The sequence below is a fragment of the Hakea prostrata genome, chromosome 1 (genome assembly GCF_041222555.1).
Source record: "Hakea prostrata isolate BN-2017 chromosome 1, UWA_Hpros_2, whole genome shotgun sequence".
NCBI lineage: Eukaryota > Viridiplantae > Streptophyta > Magnoliopsida > Proteales > Proteaceae > Hakea > Hakea prostrata.
This window is the reverse complement of record NC_142600.1, coordinates 6895299-6921098: the sequence shown is the minus strand read 5'-3', so window position 1 is coordinate 6921098 and position 25800 is coordinate 6895299. Positions and strand designations below refer to the sequence as shown.

The 25800-nt window shown below is 38.8% G+C and overlaps 3 protein-coding genes and 1 pseudogene across 3 annotated transcripts; 3 read left to right on the top strand and 1 right to left on the bottom strand.

Annotated features, from left to right (window-relative positions):
* The first annotated feature begins 301 nt into the window (after nt 1–301).
* LOC149027049 (LOB domain-containing protein 1-like) lies at nt 302–1603 on the top strand. The gene is made up of 2 exons (XM_089158568.1): nt 302–731; nt 846–1603. The coding sequence occupies exons 1-2, from the start codon at nt 474–476 to the stop codon at nt 1221–1223; spliced, it is 636 nt and encodes a 211-aa protein (XP_089014694.1). The 5' UTR covers nt 302–473; the 3' UTR covers nt 1224–1603.
* Nucleotides 1604–5749: 4146 nt separating this feature from the next.
* LOC149027048 (protein ELC-like pseudogene) lies at nt 5750–8252 on the top strand (annotated as a pseudogene).
* Nucleotides 8253–10878: 2626 nt separating this feature from the next.
* LOC149027047 (ATP synthase subunit d, mitochondrial-like) lies at nt 10879–14969 on the top strand. Its single transcript, XM_089158546.1, has 5 exons — nt 10879–11148; nt 11817–11898; nt 14056–14120; nt 14370–14456; nt 14548–14969. Exons 1-5 carry the CDS (start codon nt 10978–10980, stop codon nt 14647–14649), a joined length of 507 nt encoding a protein of 168 aa, XP_089014672.1. The 5' UTR covers nt 10879–10977; the 3' UTR covers nt 14650–14969.
* Nucleotides 14970–15972: 1003 nt separating this feature from the next.
* Nucleotides 15973–24420, bottom strand: LOC149027046 (calcium-dependent mitochondrial ATP-magnesium/phosphate carrier protein 1-like). The gene is given in 9 exon segments (XM_089158536.1): nt 15973–16559; nt 17480–17713; nt 17952–17987; nt 17989–18031; nt 18131–18249; nt 18656–18797; nt 19236–19653; nt 23059–23343; nt 23436–24420. Coding segments are annotated over 9 exon segments (2187 nt in total). The 5' UTR covers nt 24001–24420; the 3' UTR covers nt 15973–16214.
* Nucleotides 24421–25800: the final 1380 nt, after the last annotated feature.

The window sequence follows — 25800 nt, the reverse complement described above, 5'->3', positions numbered from 1 at the left end:
CATGATAGCCCGAAAAAAAAAAAAACAAAAAACTTTCATAATTTGTGGTGAAAATGAATTTATGGGTAGGAAATTATATTCCTTTCATACTCTTCTAACAAATTTAGAGAGAAAATCTATCTTTAATCATAAATAAATTGTCAAATCCTAAGTGCTAAACTTTTGGGGGAAAGAACATAAGAATAACACAATAGTTTCAATCCAGAGGGTAAACAAGTCTCTGCCATTAGTCTTTGGCCCCACTGTGTAGTCTTTTTTCTTTCTTCCCTCTCTGGGCTGAAGCCTATATATAACCTTCCCTTTAAGCTCCAAGGGAAGACATCACACTCCAGCGTCACCTAGCTTCAACAATTCACACCTTCCCTTCTTCATTACATCACTCCCAAGAATTAGAACAGGAGAATTGATTCAGTAAAGAAGCACTGCAACCAAGGCGAGAAAGGAAAAAAAGAAAAAAACACAGAGAGTTGAAGATGGTCTCCACTGACACAGCAGCCACCGCCACTACTCCTTCCTCTCCTCAGTCTCAATCTTCCCCTGTTCTTCCCACATCCTCTCCTCCTCCTCCTCCTCCTCCGGTTGTCATCAGCCCCTGCGCCGCCTGTAAGATTCTCCGCCGGCGATGTGTCGACAAGTGCGTGCTCGCCCCTTATTTCCCTCCCACAGAACCTCACAAATTCACCACTGCACATCGAGTGTTTGGAGCAAGCAACATCATCAAGTTCCTACAGGTAAGCCCTGTTCTTTAATTTCAGTTTTATGGTTCTACGCAAGATACATTGACTCACTGCATAATTCGCCAATTTCAACCTTCTTTATCTGATGATCTTCCAAATTTTTTTTAGGAACTACCAGAGTCACAGAGGGCTGATGCAGTGAGTAGCATGGTTTATGAAGCAAACGCAAGGATAAGAGACCCAGTTTATGGTTGTGCAGGAGCAATTTGCCAGCTCCAGAAACAAGTGAGTGATCTGCAAGCACAATTGGCAAAGACCCAAGCTGAGCTCGTCAACATGCATTGTCAACAGGCCAACCTTCTTGCCTTAATCTACAAGGAGATGTCTCAATCTCAACAACAACAACAACAACTGCAACAACAACCCATTCAACCATCTTTGGAGTACAGCTTCATCAACAGTAGCCCTCTTCAGAGTCACCAAATCAATGGGTGCTTCTCAGATGACAACAATCTGGGCTCTGTTTGGGAACCCCTCTGGACATGATTGAGAGAACCCAATCCTCCCATCTCAAACAAGTTGATGATGGAAGCAGAGAAACTAATTTATTTTAGTAGGGAGCTAGCAGAGCTTAGCAGAAATAGGTAGTTTTCATGAATAATCTCTCAGAAAACAAGACAGACCAGACCAGCAAACACTTTAGGTTCCAACTTGTCTGCAGGAGAAAAGAAGCAAGCAAGCTAAATTGTGAGATTCTGATGGGTTTCTTTGGCTTTCCCTCCATGTAATCTTCAAACCGAAGAAACTGAAGTAACTGTTTGTATCTTTGCGCTTTAAGTTCAACCTTTAATGGTGAATCTTGAACCAGAAAACCAACTTTCTGGTCACCTAATTTTATCTTATTGTTTCATGGGTTCCTTGTCAAATTAGCTCTTGACTCCTCCTCTCTTCAGAGATTGACATAAAAGGTTTTAAAAATGGGAAAATAGTAGCTTAGAAAAAGAAAAAAAAAATTAGAGATTGATCTTTAATTTGTTAATTAATTCTCAAAGATGGAATTTGAATCAAGAATCAACACGTGCGGCCACTGAAGATGTTCCCCTGAAACGCGTCTTAGCTTTATAATTGATCCCCACGTGCATCTCACGCGGCTGGACCATCTTCTCTGATCATGGTAACCCAGAGAACAAAAGTGTCGGTAACAAGAACCAATGCATGTTGCTGTCTCTCACATGATGCCTTATTGTATTCTCCTCGGAATACTTATGGAACAAAAATAGAAAGAAAAAAGAAAAAAACATTCTTTTTATGGATTTTGATTAGAGCATTCAACAATTATGATTGAGTTCTTCTTTTGGTTGGAAGAATAGTCTTCTATGTAGAAATATTGTTATTGAATTGACTAAGGTTGGGACTCCCCCACCCTTTCCATTAGGCTTTAGGGTCCCCTAAATAATTTTAATCTTCATGTTTAGTGGAAAACTGAGCTTAAAAGTCAATGCTAATCTTTGCTATTGTCCTGTCAATTCCATTGACAAGAGCTTCTGTTCATGATTTAATGTTTGTAGTTTAAAGGCCAAATCTTAACAAAAGTCATTTTTAAGTTATGTGAGCCCCTAATGACTGTAGTCATCTCTTCAATTTGAGGTGGTTTTGAACTCTACGTTTTCTCTTCTCTCTTTCTCATTCTCTGGGATTACAAATTCACAGATTCTTTGTGACTGATTTGATAATGACTCAACCAAAAAAGAAGAAGGAAAGATTCTGTTATGGATGCATATTTGGTAATTGAAGCTCTGGTTGATAATTGATGCAAGAGAGTGGCTCAAGCCTTATAGAGACAATTTCAATTCTGATCATTTTGGGGGAGTAGGTTTGGTTTGGTTTGGTAAAAGACATTTTTTTCAAATATGACTAGTTGAATGGTTACCTCTCATCCCATAAAATACTGCCATTTGTATTGGTTTGACATATGAAATCTTACTGAATATCTAAATCTGTAGATAAGATTGGTGAGGAATTCCTACTGCTACTACTACTCTGCATGTCTATAACATCAGCATGAAGACCAATAAAAATGCAAGGGATCGATTAATAGGAAAAGGATTTTCTTATTTTGTGAGGTGCGATGATCATGTTCATCTATTTTTCATGTATAAACAGATACCAACAGATCGAAAGATGTAATTTTTCTTCAAATTTTATAGAGTTGTTTCATCTTTGCTCATAGTAATGGAGTTTTTCCACCCATAGGACTTAAAAAAAAAGTGAAGAACAGGTCAATTCCATGCAACAGAAAGGGAGGCAACATGATGTCCCATCATGTCCCTTGGCTTCTCTTCATCTCAGTCTTCGCCTTCGCCGTGGGTGAATATCAGAGGCCTTCAAAATTTTGTAGACAACTTCCTTTACATACACAGGGAAAGAATCTCTATGTTTGATTTTTGACATATATCATGAAATCATTAACTAAGTAACAAGAGAGATATAATTAGCTATGATGAACTGTTATTTGAATCATAATTAGTATCATTTCTTGGAACAAGGGCCTCTAATTACATCTTCTTTATGAAGAAGACCCACTAGTGGGGTTCATAATTCCTTTACTCTTTAGAAGAACATATTGAACACTTTATTGTGTTTCTGGTAGCTGGTTACTAAGAAGAGAAATTATTAACCCACATATCACACCAGAAGCTTTCATTACTCTCTGCTTTATTTTTGCAATTCATACTCGATCGTTTCTTTAGTACTTGCAAATCATTGACCATGTTGAAGCCTCTGATCTGGATTAAAAATGAAATTAAGAGGCTATTTAATCTTCATTTATGAATATATATATCAAAGGGTTAAAAGTATATTTATCATTAAGGAAACAAGCTCTTTAATTAAGAACACAGAGACCTACCTACAAGGAAAAGGGTTGACTAGCTAAATTTGTGGAGACAATATGGATAGGCATTAGGTTGAGATTTACTTCAAAAATAAGCAACTTGATCAATCCAGGAAGATTTGACAGAAGAATCTTACATTTGTCTAATAAAGGAGAAAGGAGAGAACAGAGGCTTGGTGCATGAGTTGAACTGCTGAAAAGCTAGACAGCTCTATTTAGATAAAAGGTGAAATAGGAATTAAAAAACAAACCAGACTTGGTCTTCAATAGGGTCTTCATGCAGCCAAAAAGCCATTCACAAAATTGTTGTTAATGGCAACCATGACTTCATAATTTGGAAAGAAATTCAAAATCTAATGGAGGAATATGCATGGGACCCTGTCAACTATTGATTTTTAATCTCCAAAAAAGTTTCTTTTTATATCTTCATGTAGTTGGAATCATGGCTTTATAGGTTGGTTAATGTCTCTTTTCACAATTGAGACTTTGAGAGTGTAGGGTAGCTAGCTTTTGGCACTTCCATGGTTTCCTGTAAATCTTTCAAAGTCTAAATTCTTTCTTCTAAGGTTTCCTCTAAATCTTTGTAGATTGGAACTAACAGTTTGGTAGCTACTGGAAATTTCTTCATGCGTGTCAACCCAGCTTGCTTTTTAATCAAAATTTTACCAGTATTACAGAAGAAAAAACTGTTTTTTCTCTTCTTTTTGAATATTTTCATTTTTGACTGAGAATTTTTCTTAAGGTGCTGGATAGCTATAGACTAAGTGTTGAAATCAATTCAATGTAGTAGTATATCGATAATTCTTTCTTTAATGATGTTTGTTTACATTAGTCTATGGAAAATTAATTTCCTTTGTTTATGAGACATTCTCACCCAATCTTCTACCTTTCAAAGAATGATAGGAACTAAAATAATGATCCAGTAGCCTTTTTTTTTTTTTCCATTCCAATGCTACCTACCATTTAAATTTCCACTTCTAGAAATAATTTTACATTCAGCATTTTCAATTATGGCTGAATCAAGTTGTTCGTTTGAAACATTTTCTTTTCAAACTAAACTCGTTTGATTGCAGAAGTCTTTTTTTTGGAGGTAGAAATCTACAAGGTTTGCCATTTGACAAGTGACAGGTTGTTTCCAGAGAGTTGAAGAAATCATATTGATCCGAACCTTGGAAACATTTCACAGGAATATGGGCAATGGCTAACTTTTGTCAACATAAGAGGGTTGATTTTTTTGTAGATGATAGTATTTCTTGGAAGCTTCATGAATGGTTGGATTTTTTTTCTTCTTTTCTTTCTCCAAACTCAATTTTGGTCACAAGCTGTGATGTTTGATTTGTATACTTTTAATTTTCAAACCTATCAACCTCTATGCTGATCTTTGTAAATGATGTAATCGCTTAGAAAGCTCATGCTCACGAATCCGGTTCTTCTATCTTCGATAACCTTATCTTGACTTCTACTGTCATACATTTTGAAAGAGTATTCAAAAGTGAACCTTCCCCTAAACGCGTGATGCAACGGGGCGTAAAAAATACGTTAGTAAAGGATCCCGTCTCCATACTCAATAGCAGATTTTGAGTTTGAGCCTTGCACAACTATAAATAAACAAGAAACAAATCCATTTTTATTATTTGGGCCGGACAACATGGATTTTTTTTTGGAATTGAGGTTTGTTCGAGCGCATTTACATCATAGGGAAATGGCTTTTTAACTACTTAAATATACGACGAGGTTTCGTCCAGGTTTTAAAGTATCGTTATTGAGTATCATATTGGTTAGGTTATTTTAAGAGACATATCGTCCTGTATTGAGTATTGTATCGTTCTGGCTAATGTATTTTAGCATACATCGTGGATACTTTAAACCTTGGTTTCGCCTCCCAAGAGATTCGAGTTTGATGGTTAGGGAGAGTGATGGAAGAGCATGCTACATATGGGTGCATCGTGGCCCAATTAAACCCAACAATCCATGTTGTCCGGCCCAAATAATAAAAATGGATCGAAACAGATCAAAATAACTTAAAGACACTAACGATATGTCCATGGGCTGAGATTGGACTATAATGGGTCTCGGTCACAAAATCAAAGCCCATTAATTTGAAGAAGCCAACTTTTGGTTCAACGGTTTGCTTTTGATTTGACTTGTTATCAGTTCGACCAGCAATGGTTCAGTCCGACCAAAATCGAATCGACGAACTCAGAAAGGGTCAAAGTCAATATCCTTCGCTCGAAGCAAAATCCATCTTTCCCCGCAAGTTTCCTGCAATTTTGAATTTTTCGCTTGGAAATCTGCTCGATTGATCGAATGGATGCTGCTCATTTCTTTCCGTTTTCATAAGTTAGTTTTACTCTCTGCAACCTGAGATGGCGTCTCCACCACCATCCCATGCCGGAGGAGCAGCAGCAACGCGGAACACCCAATACATTCAACAGTTCCTGAGCAACGTTCTCTCCCAGCGCGGCCCCTCGGCGCTGCCGTACGCGGAGGACGTGAAGTGGTTGATCCGCCAACATCTCCTCGCTCTTGTCGAGAATTACCCTAGCCTGCAACCCAAAACCGCCACCTTCACCCACAACGATGGAAGAACCGTCAACATCCTCCAAGCTGAGGGCACCATTCCGATCGTCTACGCAGGCGTCGTTTACAATATTCCGGTTGTCATCTGGCTTATGGAATCCTACCCTCGCCATTCTTCCTGCGTTTATGTGACCCCAACTCGCGACATGATCATTAAACGCCCCCATTCTCATGTAAATCCTTCCGGCTTGGTCTCTCATCCATATCTTCAGAACTGGATTTACCCTAGCTCCAATCTCGTCGATTTGGTTGGTAATCTCTGTCATGTCTTCAGCCGTGAACCTCCTCTTTATTCCCGTCCACACCGTCCCAACCCTAACCCTAGACAAAGTGAGAATTCAAATTCGAATTCGAGTTCTTCTTCATCGTCGTCGTCCATTGGTCGCGCCGGTATTCCACCAAAAGGTTACTCTTCGTCTTCGTCTCCTTATGGCAATCAGTTTCCGCCGTCGCCGCAGCGGCATCGACCGCCTACACAGACGACGACCGAAGATCCTTCGGAGGTGTATCGGAGGAACGCAATCAACAAGCTTATGGAGAAGCTACATGTTGATTCCGAGGCGCTGGGGAAGGGTAGAGAGGCCGAGATGGAAGGCCTTTTTAACTTGCAGACGGCTTTGCGGCAAAGAGAAGAACATCTCTCTAAGGAGTTGAGGAAGTTTCAGGGGGAGACGGAGGAGCTTGAGCAGCAATTGCAGATGGTTCTTATGAATACGGATCTTCTGGAGTCGTGGCTGAGGGAGAACGAGGGAAGGGTGAGTGAGGCAAAAATTTTGGAGGTTGAAGAGATCTTGGAGCCATGTGATGCGCTTTCCAAGCAAATGCTTGAGTGCACTGCTTCTGATTTGGCTATAGAGGATGTGGTCTATTCGCTGGACAAAGCGGTTCAGGAAGGATCTATCCCTTTCGATCAGTATTTGAGGAGCATTAGGTCACTCTCGCGTGAGCAGTTCTTCCACCGAGCCATGGCTTCCAAGATCAAGTCTACGCAGTTACAGGCTCAGGTTTCTAGTATGGCAGCTCGGGCATCACAATACATGTGAGGGTTTGCTTCAGAGTTGCTTCAGACGGGGGTTTTAACCGAATGGATGGATTGCCTGCATCAGACTACCTGATGGATTCAGGGTTTACGAACCTTTAGCCGCAAATTTGTAAGTCAATTGATACATCTACTGTGAGATTTGTCTACATTTTGCCTTGAAGAGTTCATGGCGTCCGGGTTGTTGTCCTTACTTTGCATTTGAAGGGAGAATTTTTTTTTTCTTCCAGAAATTTTATAGTTGCAAAATAATTGAAATGTATACGACATTCTTTTATGTGCAGTTGTTTCTTCCTGATTGGTATCATGATATTTGATTCAAAGTTACAATGTTCTCACTTTTATAGTTGTCTTAATTGTCTGTAATTCTGTGTATTAGCTTAACCGACGTATAAGATATCTGCCTTAACAGATTATCTGGATCTTTTGTATTTTCAGTTGTTTCCCCCCTTTTTATGAGGGAAAGTCTGCAATTGTAATGGAGAATCCAAATCATCAGAAAGAATTCTGAACAAAATTATAGAGTCGCGAGCTATCATGGACTTGCTTCTGTCTCTTCAAATTTTGAATGCAATTATCTTGTTCAGTTCTCAACAAGTTTGTGATTCCTGTCCATGGCATACATTAGAAAACCATTTTTTTTCTCCTTTAATCCATCCTGGATATGGCAAAGGTGTTAAATGTGGAATCTTTATTTATGTGAACACTGTTCTTCTACCAGAGCCATATGTTTTTCGGTCTTTCTCTTGTTGGTGTCTCTGATGAACCCTTGTTAAGTATAAAAGCCAGAGTCTTGCTTGCTGGGGTTCGAAAGCAACTGCCTTCAGGATCTTTTGCATTTTAGCAATGTTAAGTCCATCTAAGACAACAAATGGATACTTTCCAATAGTGAAAATCTAGATGTCACTGTGCCCAGTTATGCAAACACTTTGCCATTTGTCCAAAGGCAGTTCATTTGGTTCATAGACTAGTCCTTGTGGGGATTTTTGAGGGGAAGACCAAGCAAGAATCTAATTTGGTGTTCTCTTAATGGGAAGGAGAGAGATTCATGCATCATCTAGCAGTAGCAAATGGTTTACCTACTAATTAGTCCTTCTGGAAGAAGCTGCAATGGTACTGCAAGACCTCCATGAAAAGAATGTAAAAGTGAGTTGGTGGTATTGACTCTTTTTATGTTTTCACATTGCAGTTTTTTCTTTTTCTTTCTGTTTGAGGGTTTGGGTTTGGAGTTGATCATTTGTTATAATTACTAATTTGTTTTGGGACAGTGCTGATAATATATAAGATTAATTAAAAACTTCAAAAATAGTCTCAATTGACCTTCTGCTGCTTGAAGAAGTGGTAAATGTTCCAAAAACATGATTCTGCCTTTTGTTATATTGAGAATTTTTTTTCCATCATGCCCTAAGCTTGATACAGAATTTCTTCATCCACCAAAATGTTACCCTAAAATTGGATTCATGGTTAAGGGAGTTTGATCGTTAACTCTTGCTCTTTCCATTCAATAAAGTTGAAAATGCTTTCTTTTCCCCCAATCCAGTCTAATGGTTGGATGTCATCACTTCTCGTGGGTGGAGTGATAGTAGAAAACTTGATTCTTGTACTATATGACCTTGATCCTGAGAATATAGACATATGGGGAATAAAGATTCATGTACTTTTGGATAAAGTAGGCTTCCATCAAATACCAATTTCTCCAATGTGGTCTCCAACTTTAGCTACCGAGTATGGCCCAGAAACCTGAACACAGTAGTCTATTAGAAAGAAACCCGATCAAACCATGTCTTCTATAGTGAACTCCAACTCAATACCCACCAAGTGTTTCTAATTTGATATGGGTAGCTAGAAGTGAAGTGGTTTCCAACCTTAGATCTGACATTGGAAGTGTCTTCAGTGCAGCCACAGTTCTGAACATGAGACTTTGTTGGAAGCCGGACAGAATTGGAGTAAAGCAGAGGCAAGGGAAGCTTGTGACTCCACCTCAGCTGTCCCCAGTGGTGTTCATCAATTGTAGCAATCACCGTGGTGTTCTCACTTTGAGTCAAATGTTATACTCCCATGAGCTTAGCACAGTAGTGAAGGTCTGAAGTTGACAGCTTAGCTACTACCCTCTATTTATTCTCATGAGCTTTGCACAATAGTGAAGTTAAAAACCTAAGCACTTCACTCTCACATTCATTTATTCGCATGAGCTTAGCAGCATAGAAGTTAATAACCTAGCTACTCCCCTCCCTTTCCCCCCATGAATTTAGCACATCAGTTAATGAATTACCAAGTTGAATCACCTCTTATAACATTTAGGTCAGTACCCAACCAAATATCCATCAGAAATCTGTTCAACAGGGTTTCCACGCCGCACTCATGGCACAGACACATAAGCTCGATGTCCCCCCCCAAAATATTAGATCCTACAGATATCGCTCAGATGTTATGGTATTTGATTCGAAGTTGCAATGTTCTTACTTTTATAGTTGCTAAGTGACTCTAATTCTGCCCGTTAGCTTCAGGAACGTACAATATATCTGCCTCAACAGATTATCTGGCTCTCTGGTACTCTCATTTGGTTTTCTCCCTTCCCTTTTCCTACATTTTCACGAGGAAAGGCTTCAATTAAAAGGGATCCAATGCATCAGAAAGAATACTGAGCATGATTATAGAGTTGCAAGATATCGTGGATTTGCTTCTGCCTCAGATTTTGAACGTAATGATCTTGTTCAGTTCTCAACAAATTCGCAATGTCTTTCCAGATCTTCAAGTAAAAAAAAAAGAATTTTTCCTCGTTTACTCCATATGGTATAGTTCTCAGTTCTCACTTGTATTTGCTACTCTGTAAATTGGAGCTAATTGGACCTTACGAATAAAAGAACCTGCCATGAGTGAACCATAGAATTCTCTTGACCTTGATTGCTTGTTTAGCGGCTGAGACATCAAACCTGAACCAAATATCATCAATATAAATGGAGATCATTGGGGTTACTGAAAAGACTTCAGAAACTAAACAAGGGAATTCTATAGGATCAAAAATGGCATTCTTGTGGCCGTGCTTCTAACATGATGGGAGCACCCTCTTATGTAGAGGCGTGAAGACTAAAGAAATTTGAGATTCAAGCCTATGTTTTTATACCATCTTTGCCTCCCTCTTCTCCTTTCTTGAGTCTATGAGCTCGCAGTACTTATGAGTGGGTTGGATGATGACCATAAAAAAAATTGGTGTTCTTATCAAATTGGTAAATATTAATACCTCAATATTAGAATGAAAAACCATTAGACCGCCCCCCCCCTCCCCCCCCCCCCGATGATTGTATAATGAAAATCAATGAGTGCGAGGTTCTCAACCACAATGGCTCTAACATTGAGGTGGGAACCAGTGTTCGTTCCGGCTCGGGTGATTCCAAACATTGATGAAAGCTGGCTTTTTATCCCAGGATCATATCACAATTATGAGGGGTTCTCAACCACATGGATCTAACATTTCAGAGTGTTCTTCCGGCCTATTCTTGATGAACTGGCTTTTTACCTATACAAGTTAAGGGTTTAAATAGTTTACTGGTCCAGTTTTGTTTTGTTTTTTGTTTTTTTTTTTTTTCTGGTTAGGGCTATAATTATAAAACCGGACCAAAATTTGTTTTTCGGCTCTCTGAAATCAAGTCCGGTTCGCGACCAATCCGGTTCTTCTTCTACTGTCTCTTTTTCCTCTTGAGAGGCCATTCACCATTGTGCCACTCGTTGTCGCGCGAGAGAGAGAAAGGAAGGGTGAGCAACAACATCGAGAAGGAGAAGACGACGCCATGAGTGGTTCGGGGAAGAAGATAGCAGATGTGGCCGTGAAGGCATCAAAAGGCATTGATTGGGATGGCATGGCGAAGCTCCTAGTCTCCGATGAGGCTCGGAAAGAATTCGCTAATCTCCGACGTACTTTCGAGGAAGTCAACACCACTCTCCAGACCAAGTTCAGTCAGGTAACATCATCTCGTTTTCATTTCTATTTTTCTCTCTTTCTTTGTTTTCTAATCTTTAATTTTGATTTTCTGAGCTTCATTTCCTCTTTTTTATTTTTTAATTTATCCTTTCGTTCTAGGTTTTGGTGTATCTTCTTCCTAGGTATACTAAACCTAGATTTTCGATTGATTGATTAATGAAGAACAACATCTTTTCTCTTTAAAAGCTAGGGTTTCGTTTTGATATTCGACTGATCTAGCGGATCTGCATATTCGACTGCTCAGACATCCCCTTTTTGTTTTTTCATTTGGGTTTTGGGGGGCGGGACGCTCTGTGGGTGGTGGTGGTGGAGGAAACAGAATTGATTGAAGCTTCTTCATTTCCTGCATTTTAGAATTCCCTTTCCGCATTGGCCTATCTTTTCGCAAGTGTGAGCAATGTGCCAATGCGGATCTAGCTTGGTTTCGTCGACGGATAGAAGAACCTATGCTTGAGAAATTTCTGCATAATTTGTTATTATCCCCTAATTTAGAAAGACTGTATATGTTTGGCTCTCCAGCTAGCGGCTGCCCAGGCATCAACTAGCTTAACGTGGCCTCAAGAGGGTCAGATGTCTTGGCGTGATTTGCTGCCTCAAAAATCCTCCTTTAGAATATGTTTACATGTTTCATTTTTTTACCTTTTTCAGGAACCAGAACCGGTTGACTGGGAATATTACAGAAAAGGAATTGGCTCTCGCTTGGTGGATATGTATAAACAGGCCTATGACAGTATGTTTTATTCCCTATCGATCTGAAAGTTATGGGCATTTGTTGTTGTTCAATATTTTTGCCTTTTCAGGTTGTAATCTGATCATGCTTGTCCAAACTTTCAAATTTGGTTCTGGCTGCTTGAAAATGGAATGGTTCTACTTGTGTTTGCTACTGGTAGAACGTAATATTCTTTCTGGAGGATCGCGGTGACTGTATATGCATTATAAGAAGTTAATTTCAGCTAAACAACTTATAGTAGTTTTACTGGATGCATGTTGGAAATTATTATAGTGATGGAAAGAAAAGAAGCAGAATAGGGGGACAATATTTTTAAGTATTATGTATTTATGCTTTGATGTATAGGGGCATACCAGTTTATACAATCATTAGGAAAAGGCATAGAAGGTATATACATTTCAGTGTGTATATATATACATATACATAGATGCATATATACATATATTTTCATATTTGTGAATTGCTGAGGTAAAGCTGCATAGGCCCCGGACTCTGCTTGTGGGGAAACCTTTGGCACTAGGTATGGATTCAAACTAGTTGTGTAATGCCTAGTGCTGGTCCTTGGGAAGGATAAGGTTGGAGTTTGTCTTTTTGTGCAAAGTGGTCATCATCCAAACTCAAACCTGGGCATTTTCCCTGGTAGTTATATCATGTTTGAAGGGCGGGCCTGGCGCAATGGTGGAGTCTCTCCACTGTGCGCTGGAGGTCGCGGGTTCGAATCAGCCTCTCTGCAAAAAGCAGGGGTAAGGCTGCCTAGAAAGTCCCTTCCCCAGACCCCATAGTGTGGGAGCTTCGGCACTGGGTACGCCCCTTTATATCATGTTTGTACTCTGTTTTTTCTTTTCTTTTAAGTAATAAGTCTTTGACGGGTATCACTGTCAATGGACATCGTCATTAGATGCGACTAATTTATTGTCCAAAGTAAAGTAGATTAATGCGAATAGTTTACTGATAGAGCGTCCGTCTGTGTTGGGAAAGTAGGTTAGTTGCTCATACCTCATAGCAGTTACTAACTGAAATTGGAGTAGTTAGAGCGTTAATTTGAATATGAATTAAGGAGGCTCGGATCCTAAGGGTCATAGTAGTAATATATGGTGGGGATCAAATTCAGATTTTGGTTATTGAATTTAAAGATTATCAGTTTCCTTTTGGATTCCTTGTTTTCTTGGTTGTGTTCAAGCTATTAGTGCAAATTTATAGCAGTAATTAGTAGTTCCATGCAATACCATCTTTTTTATTCTCCTTTTTATTTTTTGGTTTTTTTCTTTTTATTATTATTTTTATTTGTGGGGGGGGGGGGATTGGGGGAGTATTTGATTTCCTGCTGTAGTGTTAATTATCAGGTGTTCTTAGTGAGTTATTTCCATACTAAGTACCCTCTTTTCTATTAAGTGTTGTTTCTTTTTGGTGTTACAAGCTTCTTATATCTTCGTTTTCCATAAATGTGACAATTTTCTAATACCATTCTCTGCGTTCATTACCCTATGTGATTCTTGTAAGGTGTTGTGAACTTTCATAGGGTTACACATCCTGGGCCCTGTGCTCACCCTTTTCAGGCCATCGGTTAACTGATCTCCTCCTTGAAACGTCTTTAGAATTGCAAAAAGATTTGTGACAAAAATAAGTTTGTAAAAGGAAAATGGGGTAAGGGATACGAAAAATGAAAACTCTGACAAGGATATAGAACCATAGAGACCCATTTATGGTGTTAGCCAGCAGCCAGTTGCTTATTAATGCTTGTTCCAGATCTTGAAGCAATGCTGCTTGCTTGGCTTTATATATCAGGAACAGTTATCCATTTCTTTTTGGGTTTCTTGTTGGGGATTTTATTCCCCCCACCTCACCCTAAAAATGAAAGAAAAAGAAACACCTGACTTCAGTTCTGCTGGGTTGTGCCAAATTAAACTGGATACTGGAACTCGATGTAGAACAGCTTCAGACTATTTTGTATTCTTTTCTTTAGTCTTCTTCACATGAAGGCTGTATCTGACATTCAACAGTTGAGCAAAAATTTCTTGATCTTGCATTTCTTAAATGATAGAAAACAGAGCCATTGGATGCTACTGGTTTTGGCTGTTTCTTGTTGCTTGAAACATTCTTCCCCCTATTTAATTTATTTCAATTGCTCATCTTTTTACACCTGCGTTTTGTCTTCAGGCATTAAGATTCCCAAGTATGTTGACACTGTGACACCTCAATACAAACCCAAGTTTGATCAACTGGTGAGAACTGGCTTGCTCTCTATTCCATGTGTGTGTGTGTGCGTGTAATTTGTTGTTCCTTCCTTTTCCTCTATTTGGATTAAAATGAATTGGGTTTCCCCCTTGTGTCTATCTTATTGTGAACTGCAATTTAATAAATAGTTTTGTGAGGTGAGATTGCTTGAGATGGTTCAATTGAACCTGGTTTTGATGAAAACTGAAGGATGCTTGCAATCTTCTGACTTCTACTATTGTATTCCTGTGTTATAGTTGGTGGAGCTGAAAGAAGCAGAAGAGAAATCCTTGAAAGATTCCGAAAGACTGGAAAAGGAAATTGCAGACGTACAAGAACTGAAGGTAGTAGAAAAGACCCATTACAATTTAGTCCACTGTTGAAGTTATTTGTTCTTTGATTTCTTATTGGAACTGCCCCTTAAATCTCTAACAGAAAAAACTTAGCACAATGACTGCAAATGAGTACTTCGAGAAGCATCCAGAGCTGAAGAAGAAGTTCGATGATGAGATCAGGAATGATTATTGGGGTTATTGATATTGCGGCTGCTTTATTCTGTAGTTTTCAAGATCAAACATCCATTTTCGTATCATTCTTCCTCTGGTTTTCCCCTTGAAAGTGCTTTTAATTTTCTTCTGGGTGAGCGACCATGGGAGCAGTTTCAGACTACTGAATTGGTCAATAAGATTCACTTGTCAGGTGATCATACACTAGCATATCAGAAAGATAAGTGAATTTTCACATTTGGACTTGAATTCCCGCGTGAGTTTAATAGGTAATCGGATCTGACACTTTAAGATTCGGAGTTCATCAAGAAGTTAAATTACATGAAAGTTCTTATCACGTGTATTATTTTCTTTGCTGCTGCAAAACTTAATTGTGGTTTTTGAACTTCTCTTTTCACTTGTTCCTTTCAATTTTTTTATTCCGAGAGAATCATCTTCTCCATAGCTGAGTTCAAGAAATTGATTACGCCTGTTCTCAGGGTCAAGGTCAAGATTAAAACAAAAATTGAAATTTGTTAAAGATGTTTTGATCATAGCAAGTCAATCACCAATTGCCAATTCTCATTGTAATGTAAATGAACGTTGCCTGTGGCCGTTGAAGGTCCCAATATTATTAATAAGAGCAAATTGCATAAATCACTACTGTATGTTTTAAGGTTCCATTCAATCATTCCTCTAATAAAAAGGGTCCTTGAGTGCTGTGTTTTAGGTCTCCATTTATATGAATTTAATAATAACTTAAGTTTATATTATTTGACATTTATAATTATACTTGATGTTTTGTTAAGTTCACTCTATAGATGTCTTCTTCTTTGATTTATATGAAATTTAATAATAATCTTAAGATTTTATATTATTTTTTGACACTTTATATTAAATTACATGGTACTGTCGGTATTAGTACGATTCCCCAAGGCAAAGGAATATTAGGTTACGCTAGATGCTCTGCGGTCCTTTCTGGATCCCCTAATGGTTTAGAAGAGATCCTCTAGTAATAATTTGTTGCCCATCTTAATTTAATTTTGTGTTTTTGGGCTCTTAGTCCCCGATGATGTATCCAAAATAATAATAAAAATTAATAATAAAGAAGAGAGAAAAGAAAGAAATTTTTTTTTTTTTTAAAAAAACACAATATCCGTATCTTCTTTTATTGGAAAAAATAAAATAGTATTTCTTCCTCTTCCTCTCAACGATTCTGAACCCAACTCCTTCCCTTCCCTCACCTGGTGAGACGAAATCCAAAACCGACACAAAATATAAGGTAATAAAAAAACCTGTGTGTGAGTGTAATACCAGAGCAGTATATGGAAGCCACAACCTCGGCCTCATCTGCGGTGGCGCTCCTCCTCCTTGCCGACCCATATTTCACCCACTTTGCATCAGATGCCCAATCGATTTGGAAACAATTCCTCTCCCCACAGAGTGAATCCAGGGAGTTCGTTTGAAAATTTGAAAAAAATTAAGTGAGGTTTGATCAAATAAAAAAAAATATATTTTCCTTCACTCTATGGGTAAAATGGTCATTTCATTTTCAAATGTAATTTTTCAAAAATCATAATATGAAATATTTTCCATTTAAGTGCCCAATCAAGAGTTTCAACCAGTTGTTTGCCTCTTCTGAGGAAGCTGATCAATTGTCCCCATGGTCTTGTCCATTGCCTTCCTTAGGAGATCGTAGCCTGCTAAGTTAATTGCACCCAAAGGCGCAACCCAGAAGAATCTGGGAACTGCTCCCTTGAACAGAGCAAGAGGTCCTTCTTGATAAAGAATGGAGAGGGCCATTTTTGACATTGACGCTGGTGGACCATGGGAAGTGATCATCATCCTCGTCTTGATCACATCAAAGGGAGTGGTAGTAATGGCTGCAAGCCCTCCAGATACAGCTCCAACCACCATTGACTCCCAAGGCTCCAGTTCCCGCTTTAGTAGATGCTGGATAATCTGACACCAACATACAAGAACCCAGTGGTCATTGTAAAAATTAAACAGTACCGAGTCTACATTCTAAGAAAAGCATAAAGAGGAGAGCAGCAAGTATGTGGTTAACATATGACACACTGAGTACATTTCCATGGCGTGCATTGACCATGTCAGACCAGAGGGTTTGCACATTCATGCAGCAAAAATGTAATTCAATAGGGCCATTCAAGTATAAATCAACAATGAATTCTGTGTGGCCAGAACCATGATTACCATTTGCTTTGGTACCACAATGCTAGGTTAGAACATTTAGATCATTAAGCTGGATAATCCCCAGCACCTTAAACATCCCCAGCTTTTGATGGTTCAGAGAACCCACAATTCCTTCCTTGTCAACCCAAACTATTGGTCTTTTTTAAGCTCCCAGTTGTTCTACAGTCGAGTTCAATCATCTGATTCATGGTGCAAGCATGAACTAAAATTTTGGAAGTTGATCAGTTTTCTCCATGTCAAAACCAAAAGTTTTTCTGTGAAATTGTTGTCTATTTTGAGGTAGAATGCAATTTCAATGGCTATGTTATTTTAATATTGATCAAAACCAAAATGCATCACCAAAATTTTGGTCATTTCAGCCAAAATTTCATACCAAAGAATGCAAGTTGCACAGGATTGAACCTTCTCAAGGAGATTTCTGTTTTCACTAGTTGGTGCTGCCCTAGGTTCCTAGAAATCCACTCCACTTCACTTCACTTCAAATTCTATCATGTCACACATTCTGTTCCATGCACAGTTGCACTAATAAGCCAGAAGTCATAACTGTGAAAACTTGACAAATTTATGACACCAAATGCTTACAAAATTCAGTACTCAATACTAAAAAGGTACATCATGATAAATAGATCATTGAAAAAGATCTATGATTGATTAGGCTAATTTCCTACCTTTTTGGACTCAGCATACAGCCCCATTCCAGCAACATAGAAAGGAATTTCACGGCAAAGAGTGGCACCAGTCCCCCGGAAGAAACCTCCGGCACCTTCTTGACGCCAGGTATCCACAATTGCATCACCTACATTGTCATAAATGCCAGCCTGCAACCTTTGCTTCAATACCTCACAAGGAATCCGTGATGCTGTTCCCAATACTGTACTGCAGAAGGATGCAAAAGTTTCAACCTAATTGACAGCATGCCAATTAAACTTTTAGTTAGATAAAAGTGATAACGAGTACTGTTAATACTTGCTTAAATTTCATACATGGGGAGTTGATTATGTTTGTCTCTATAGTTTCTCTTTAATAAAGTATATATTGCACATGCTAGTCTCTATCCCAACCCATATCTTCTTCTTCAACCACAAGACCCAATCTTCATCAAACAACTAGAATGGTAAATTGATGACTATAACCATATACCTGAATTTCTGGAATTGTTGGAGCCACATTTGCTAATAGCCAGCTTGCTTGCTTCACAGATTCCAGTTCGCAATCCATGGCTGTTGAACCAGAAAACCAAATGTACCATAAATAAAATGAGCCACAATAATGCAACATCTTCTCTAACAAACCCGAAAAAAAAGGACAGAGAGGGAAACCTTGAAAATTGACCAAGGATAGCAGGAACAGAACCCAGATATAACCCCCGAACTCCAATTTGAGGAAGCTTTGACAAAAGTTCCAGGAGAGAGAGAGTTGTTGATGCTTGGACTTGAGTCTGATGAGTCAAGATTTTCTCATGAAAAAGGTCCAAATATATACGTAGTTAAAGAATCACATATTTTGTTATACGATAACTATAACTATGTCTAGTTATCCCACCAAGTGGAGAGTTCAATAGCATCTTTTATACCAATATGAGTGATTCACAGTCGTAAAGAAAACCATTCAATTTTAATGGAACTTACCAAGAAGTTTTCTTTTAAAACATAGATTTAACAATATTTGAAAGAGGGAAAAGTCAAGATGTCAAGGGTGTCACTTGACAACTATGATCTAAATCAAGCAAGATGTAATGTGCTGAAATAACTAGCCTTAATATTCATGCATAATGTAGGAACATATACTTCTCCTAGCTAGATATGTAGCCCACTGGGTAAGAAATTATTAGCCAAAGAGCTTGCCTTTACAGTATCAACAGGATGCATTAGAAAAGCAGAGAATGCACAAGAAAGACCCCCTGCCAATGCAGATTTCAGTACACTTCCAGGAAGAATTTCCACTGGTGGTGCAATATCAACACTAGCAGCTTTAAACAATATATTCCTGCAGATAAAATAAAGAAAAATTATTTAAACATTAATTAATAAACAACATGTTAAAAAAGGATCCATGACTGTCAAATGCCATGTAAATAATAATAGAGAGAGAGAGAGAGAGAGTGCAAGGATGCTGCTTTGATATACAAAGATTTTCTACTCCTTTTAGCATGATTTCATCACATACAACCAAATCCAAAAGTAACTAAAATAGCTGCTGTTATGGTTCAAAATCTCAGAATCAACTAATATCGGCAGATTGGGTCAGTATCAGTCTAGCCAATCAGATTAGACCGATCTCTCATTAAAACCTATAAAATCTGCATAAAGACTTAACAGTCCCATTAAAATGAACCCTTAAAATTTTAGTGGGTTTACAAGCATAGTCATTCTTATAGAAGGTTCAAAATCACTCTAAGCATTGGAAGAGAACAACTCGCCTTACCGGGGATCATCCTCAAGTTGATCAGAAGGAAGAAGCAACATGAAATTTCGGAAATGACCATAGGATATAGATCCTTCAGTGTCAGCATTCAGAAAGCGCAGAATAGCAGCAGCATTATCTTCATTGGCAGGATGTCCAGCCTTTTTAAGGGATGTCAAGATTTCATTCATTTGCAATGTTCCAAATTCACTCAAGCATAGGGTCATATAAGCCCGAAGAATGGTTGGTTCCTTCAGTTCCATCAGGGACAAAAATTGTTTCCATCTGAATGATTTTGAAAATAAGTGACTTCTAGTTTGTTGCATAAAATCCTGAGCATATCTCGGCGGTAATCCTCTCTTCCTCATGGCGACTTCCAGATCTTCTAGTGTTACCTGGCCATCTCCATCTCTGTCAAGCTCCTCAAAGAACTGCATTCCTATAAGCATATAGCAGCCATTTGAAGGCTGATTAAATATTAAGAATTTACAATAATAAGAAGTCCACTCCCACCTCTTATAGACCCCCACCGCATTAATCAAATGAAGGGACAGTGGAACTGGTTTAAACTAGTAGACTTAATAGAAAGATGATAACTACTATGGTTACAGATGTCATAGAAAAGCTTAAATATTAGATAAATTGGTTTATGATTCTGCCATAGATGATTTATTTTTTTTTTTAATTTGTAAAACAGATACGAAAAAATATTCTAAAAGACAAACTCGTGTTCTTCCCTAACAGTTTGAGCTTTTAGGTGTAACAGCAGATGATAGAAAAAGTTTTTACTATAAAAGAAAGCATCATACAGGTAACCACCAGCATTTCTAGTGGGATATATTCCCTATATTTAAGCTTGGTCAGCTTCTAGAGTGAAACTGCTAGTAAATATAACAGTCCCAGAGAGCATTTTTGCAGATTTTCAATAAATGGACATTCTGATTCAAGGCTCTCAATTTTGGCAAAGTAAGCAGATCAATTGTAGTTGAGCAAGGCATATAACAGCTCAAACTCACCAAGCTTCACCCGAGTATCATACTTCCACTCTATTTAGCTCACATCCATTAACCCATAAGCATTCATCAATCCATTTCAATACTTTTTCTTGCCTTGTTAAAACTTCCAATTTGCACGATATCACTTGGTATTGCTGAACTGGTTGTATTCCAATACAAATGGCCAATAATTCAAACAATTTCCACCCAATTTTTCATTGATCACAAGTTCCCTGGAAATTGGAATGCAGTCATTCCGAGTCTATTGTTCCTCATACTGCCAGTGATCTATCTAAACCTCCACATTTCCAGCTTCAATTGTTTTACATATTTTTTACTTATCTATGACCCAAAATGTGGCTTCATTGAGGAATTCTGCTCTACAGTCTTACTGATATCTGAAAACTTAACATAAGTTTTAATTGACACAACTTGTCTCCCAGCTCTAACTCCAAGTGCAACATCAGCTTCAAATCTCTGCCTCCTTTTCTATAATTTGAGGAAGATAACAAGAAAAGCAACACTAGGAACTAACAACCTCTGAAAATCATCAGATGTTGTAGGAACTACAACAGCAACATTCCCTAAAGATCAACCCCTTGATTCACTTCATAGGATTTGTATTCTGAAGTACTGACATTGTCTCCTTAATCTATCCTGATAATCTCTTGGATTACTGATGCTTCACTGTATCATTCACTATAATCAATAAGTATCTTAGCATGGCCTACCACTTTGAGAGAAGTAGTGGGCCATGAAACCATCCCTCCAACTGAAGCCGAGAAAAAAAGGGTGGGTGTTTTGGGGGGGGGGGGGGGAGATGAACAGAAGGGGAAAAACAAAGACTCGAGAGAGAGAGAGAGAACCTGACATATCCATTAGTTTAAAACATTAAATACTCCATTTCTACTATTTCACAACATTTGCAGCAGTAGATCTGGTTTATCCTAAATATTGTTGATTATAACCACCCAGCAATAATACCCCTGTCTCACACAAGTCTGGAATTCCCTCCCCGCTCTCTCAAATTCCTTTCATGATATTACTGTCTGGCTTCCCACCCCCACTAAAACCTTCACCTCGTCCTTGGCCTAGGACCTCCTCCGTACCCCTTCCCACTCCCCCCTCCCCCTCCTTGGCCCCTGTTGATCTGGTTTAGAGGTTACATCCCCTGCCACTCACTTACCCTTTGGAGAGCCCTCATGCTTGCCCTTCCCACCCAAGCTTTCCTCATTAGCCGTCACATCCCTGTAAACCCAAATTGTACCCTTTGTTGGTGTAACCATGAGGACCTTGACCATCTATTCTTCCTTTGCCCTTTCTCCAACTCCCTTTGGAGAAAAGTCATTGGTTCTATTTGGCCCCTCTCGCGTCTCTCCTTTGGGTTTGCTAGAGATTGGTCTTGGGTCTTGAGAAGTTTTTCAGGTTCCTGTATTTGTGATTGGATCGGTAAGGTTGTCTTCGGTGCTACTGTTCATCATATTTGGTGGGAACACAATCTCAGAAGATGGACCTCCAAATCCCACTCTATTGACATGATTTGGAAAGCCATCTATTTTGATGTTTCTGCTAGAGTTTCTTCTTCTCCCCCTCCCTATGTTATTGACACCCCAAGGAACAAGCTTATTATTGTTTCCTGGGGTCTAAATTCCTCTTTTCAGCCTCCTGTTTGAAGGTTGTTTATTGTATCCTTTTTCAGTTAATTTAATTATTGATTCAACCAAAAAAAAAAAAGATCTTGCATGTATGCAGTTTAGTCTGATCATCTCCAAACTATATCATTAGCATGCAGAGGGGATTCATCTCTTATATACATTGACAATTCATTCATAGCTACAATATACAGAGGTAAGCCAGTGCTAACTCCTGGAGTTCATCTAACACTGATACAGCTTCCTCAGAAATAATGCTTGGCATCTTTAAGCCAAAATACCTGCTTGAGCATAGGATGTTATCATTACATCAATGACCATCCAAAGATCTTTCACCCCTCTAGACTAAACGAATAGCTTAAGAAGGTGAAAAGTCAGTCATTCATCCACCCATAATAAATATGGACAGATTTTATGTAAGTCCAGTCTTATGTCAGTCATTCTCTTCCAAAACCTAGGAAGTTTGATATCATGATAGTTATTGCAGTTCCAACAATCTCCCTAGACACAAGTTCTCTGGGCATGGCCGTTCTGCTTTCCCTGAATTCATCCTGCATTTTTTGGTGTTGCTAATCCTAAAGAGCAGTTTTGCTAACCAAGATGATCAAAAATCTCTTACCTGTTTCCAAAAAACCCAATGGGGTTGTCAAACAGCTGAATTCTACAGTACTTTTCCTGTTGTTGCAGACAACATTTTATCCACTAATATTTGTGCACCACATAAATGCTAAATTAGCATCTAAGAAACTGATATAGAATTTTGGAATCGCACAGTTTAGCATGAACCATATACAGTAATATGGGCATTAAATTTTGACAGCCAAAGAACCAGTCCTGCAATCAAAACCCCACTGGCCCACACAAACCAGACAGGTGCACACAGTCGGGGGATCATGGGTTCAAGTTTTGTATTGAATCGGCTGATCATACTGGTATGAAACGGACAATCGTCACTGGTATCGGCCGAAATAGTGTTTTTGTAACTTTTGGCCCATCTGAACCGATACTATCCAATTCTATGATTCTATCAGTATCTGACGTGACAAATACCGGTTTGATTGGATTGGATTAGGTTAGGTGAACGAGATCCTTGATGGGTTTGATAGAGAAAAGGGAAATGTTTCATCTGATCTGTCAAGGGTCGCTTTCAAGCTGCAGGTTCAGAATAAAATGATCTGTTGGGTATAGAGGCATTACCTTCAGACTCAGTATACATGAAGAAATCCTGCACAGAGCATAACTTTTTCTTGTCGGGATAGGTTTTAGAGAATTTTTCTCGCTGAGGCAATCGCTCAGCATTTGGAAATGGAATTTCGAGCAACCCATTCGCGAGCTTCTGAGGCGAACTGCTATCTGTTTCTTCCTTATTACCGATAGAGTCGTCTTCATCTTCGGTAAGATTTTCTGGCACACCTCCGACTCTCGCGAACTTGAAGTTCCCCAGAAAGTAATCAACATCTGCCTTTTTCCCTTTCAAGAGACCTGTTATTACCACAAAATGATCCAAATTTAGGAAAAGGGGAAGAAGGTTTTCAGCTTGAGCATTGAACTCTTATGACATTTATGCTGTTTACCCTGTTCGAGTTTCTGAAGATTTTGGCTGAACTGGTCTAACACAGAACCTATAAGGAGTTTAAACGACAAATTGTCACCTCCTTCTCCATTACATGTTGCCCCCTTCTTCTGAAATGACCCTGCCAGTTGACCACATTCTATCTGCTTCACTTTAGCTGCAATCCCCGAGCTTGATAATGCTTGAATAAATCTGTTAAGCAACAAAGACAAAGTAACTGCAAACTGCAAGCAATTAGGGCTGGAGACCTTCTCTTTAGACCCCTTTTTCAGGTCAGCATTCACTTTGTTGACTCCGGAATTGGGTAAAATCGTCCCCAAGAACTTCTTGATTGGGAATTTTATCGATTCGTTTTTCTTTCTGTCATCAACAACAACAACAACAATGCTTTCGCTTTGTTTCTTCTTCGGAGAAGAGCTCCTCTTACTGTCATCGGCAGCTAAATCAAGCTTGGGGAACAGTTCGAAATTATTCCCCCAGCATGACTCTAGACCAGATTCAAATGGTGAAATAGCAACCTTAACCGCGTCAAAGGAAACAAGGGAAGGATCACTAGAAGATATCATCACTGACGGTGCAAATCAAGCAATACTTGCACTTCTCCTCAGCAGATTCATAGCATCATCCAACAGAAGCACAAGCAAGTCGAATAAACGATTTGCCCGCCAACCTCCCATATAAATCTAAAAAAAATGAAATAACAATAATAATAAGCGTTAACAGCAGATCAGATTCAGAATTTTAAACAATTCAATAGTAGTTGACGAGCAAACTCATCGACATTGATTGCCGGAGTTTTGGATTTGAGCTCGACGGAGAGATTAGGTGATCTAACTTTTCTTTTCCAAGCTTTAGAGGATTTTTAAATTTTTGTCGATTTTAATTCAAACAAGAACAAATAATTAAAAAAGACTGCGTTTATGTCCTTTTAGTAATATAAGATTTTCTTTTTCCACACTTCCACGTTTCGAGTGTCTCGAGTTGATGATAGCAAGCTCATTTTTTATTTATTTTTTTATTTATTTATTTTGGGATGAAATGTGGCCGGAAGCAAGAATGTGGTCTACCATGGAACCGTGTGTTGGCGATATTTTGATATTTTGATGTCGCAGGGGAGACATGAAACCTCCCAGTGACACGACTTAAACAATAAGTCAGAATCGGTATATCTCCAACGGTCGAAAAGTCGACACGGACCGACAATCTGACGAGCCTGCAGTGACAGAGTAATCTACAGAGGCGAGGATTTTGGTACGAGGAAGGAAGGCTGCAGCACGCTGTAGATCAAGCATTTCACCACGGAGTTTATCAGGATTCAGGATTGACATCAACAAGAGCAATTTTGTCGGCGAGGTCTTGGATGAGAATGGTTTGAGCGATGGCCATGCCCACGTACCCAGTTCCGACGACTGAGATTGGTGCTTGGTTGGGGAGGGAGGGGCCATTTGCTGAATGGGCTTGAAGAAGGCTGGAGCTACTTCTAGCCCCAGATATGAGTCTGAAGGTGTTCTATGCATTATGAATTTGCTGAAGATGGTTTGATGGAACTGTGGTAACTAGTGTGTTGCTGAGCAATTTGAGGGAACTGTGGATGTACTGAAGGGAGATTTTGTGTGAATTTATAAAGTTTGTGTTGCAGGAGGAAGGGGAGAAGTCAGCGGTTGCCTCATGGAAGATTGGCGTGGGGAGAAGGGTACTGCGAAAGAAAGAAGCGCAGAGGAAGCTCTGTGGAGCTTCTTCTTTGTGTCCACATTTGTCTCCACGGCCAAAAAGTGTCGCCGCCAGGCACAGACACCAGGAGACATGTCGGTCATTGGGTCCAATAACATGATTTTTATTCGATAAGCAGATCTTTTTGAGTGCAGATCTCTATTACTCCAAATTTTTTTTCTTCTTTGTAATCAAACTTTCATTAATAAGAAAGACAAGGGTAGGATGGAAAACTGAACATAACCTCAATAACTAATCAGAGGAACATATTCAATAATTCGACCCTGATCTGAAAACAGTTAGATCTTTTAGAAACATAAATGGGCTTAAAGCCCAAAAACCTATTCCATATTTTTTCAATTACCATATCAATGATTTTTGGATTTTCAATCCTAATTACTGATTTCCTACCCAAAAAAAAAAATCCTAATTACTGATTTAATGATGACCAATATTTAAAAAAATAAAAAAAATTATGTCTCTAACATTCTCGTTAGCTTCTGCACTGATAAAATGATCAAGAGATCACAGGAATGGTTCACTTGAAGATACTGCAGCACAAGAGAAAGAACCAAGTGGTCCATCCCAGTATGACCTCATTAATGTCACCGTGGTCTGCTCAGATCTCTACGAGCTAGATTCTAGTTGTAGTTAAC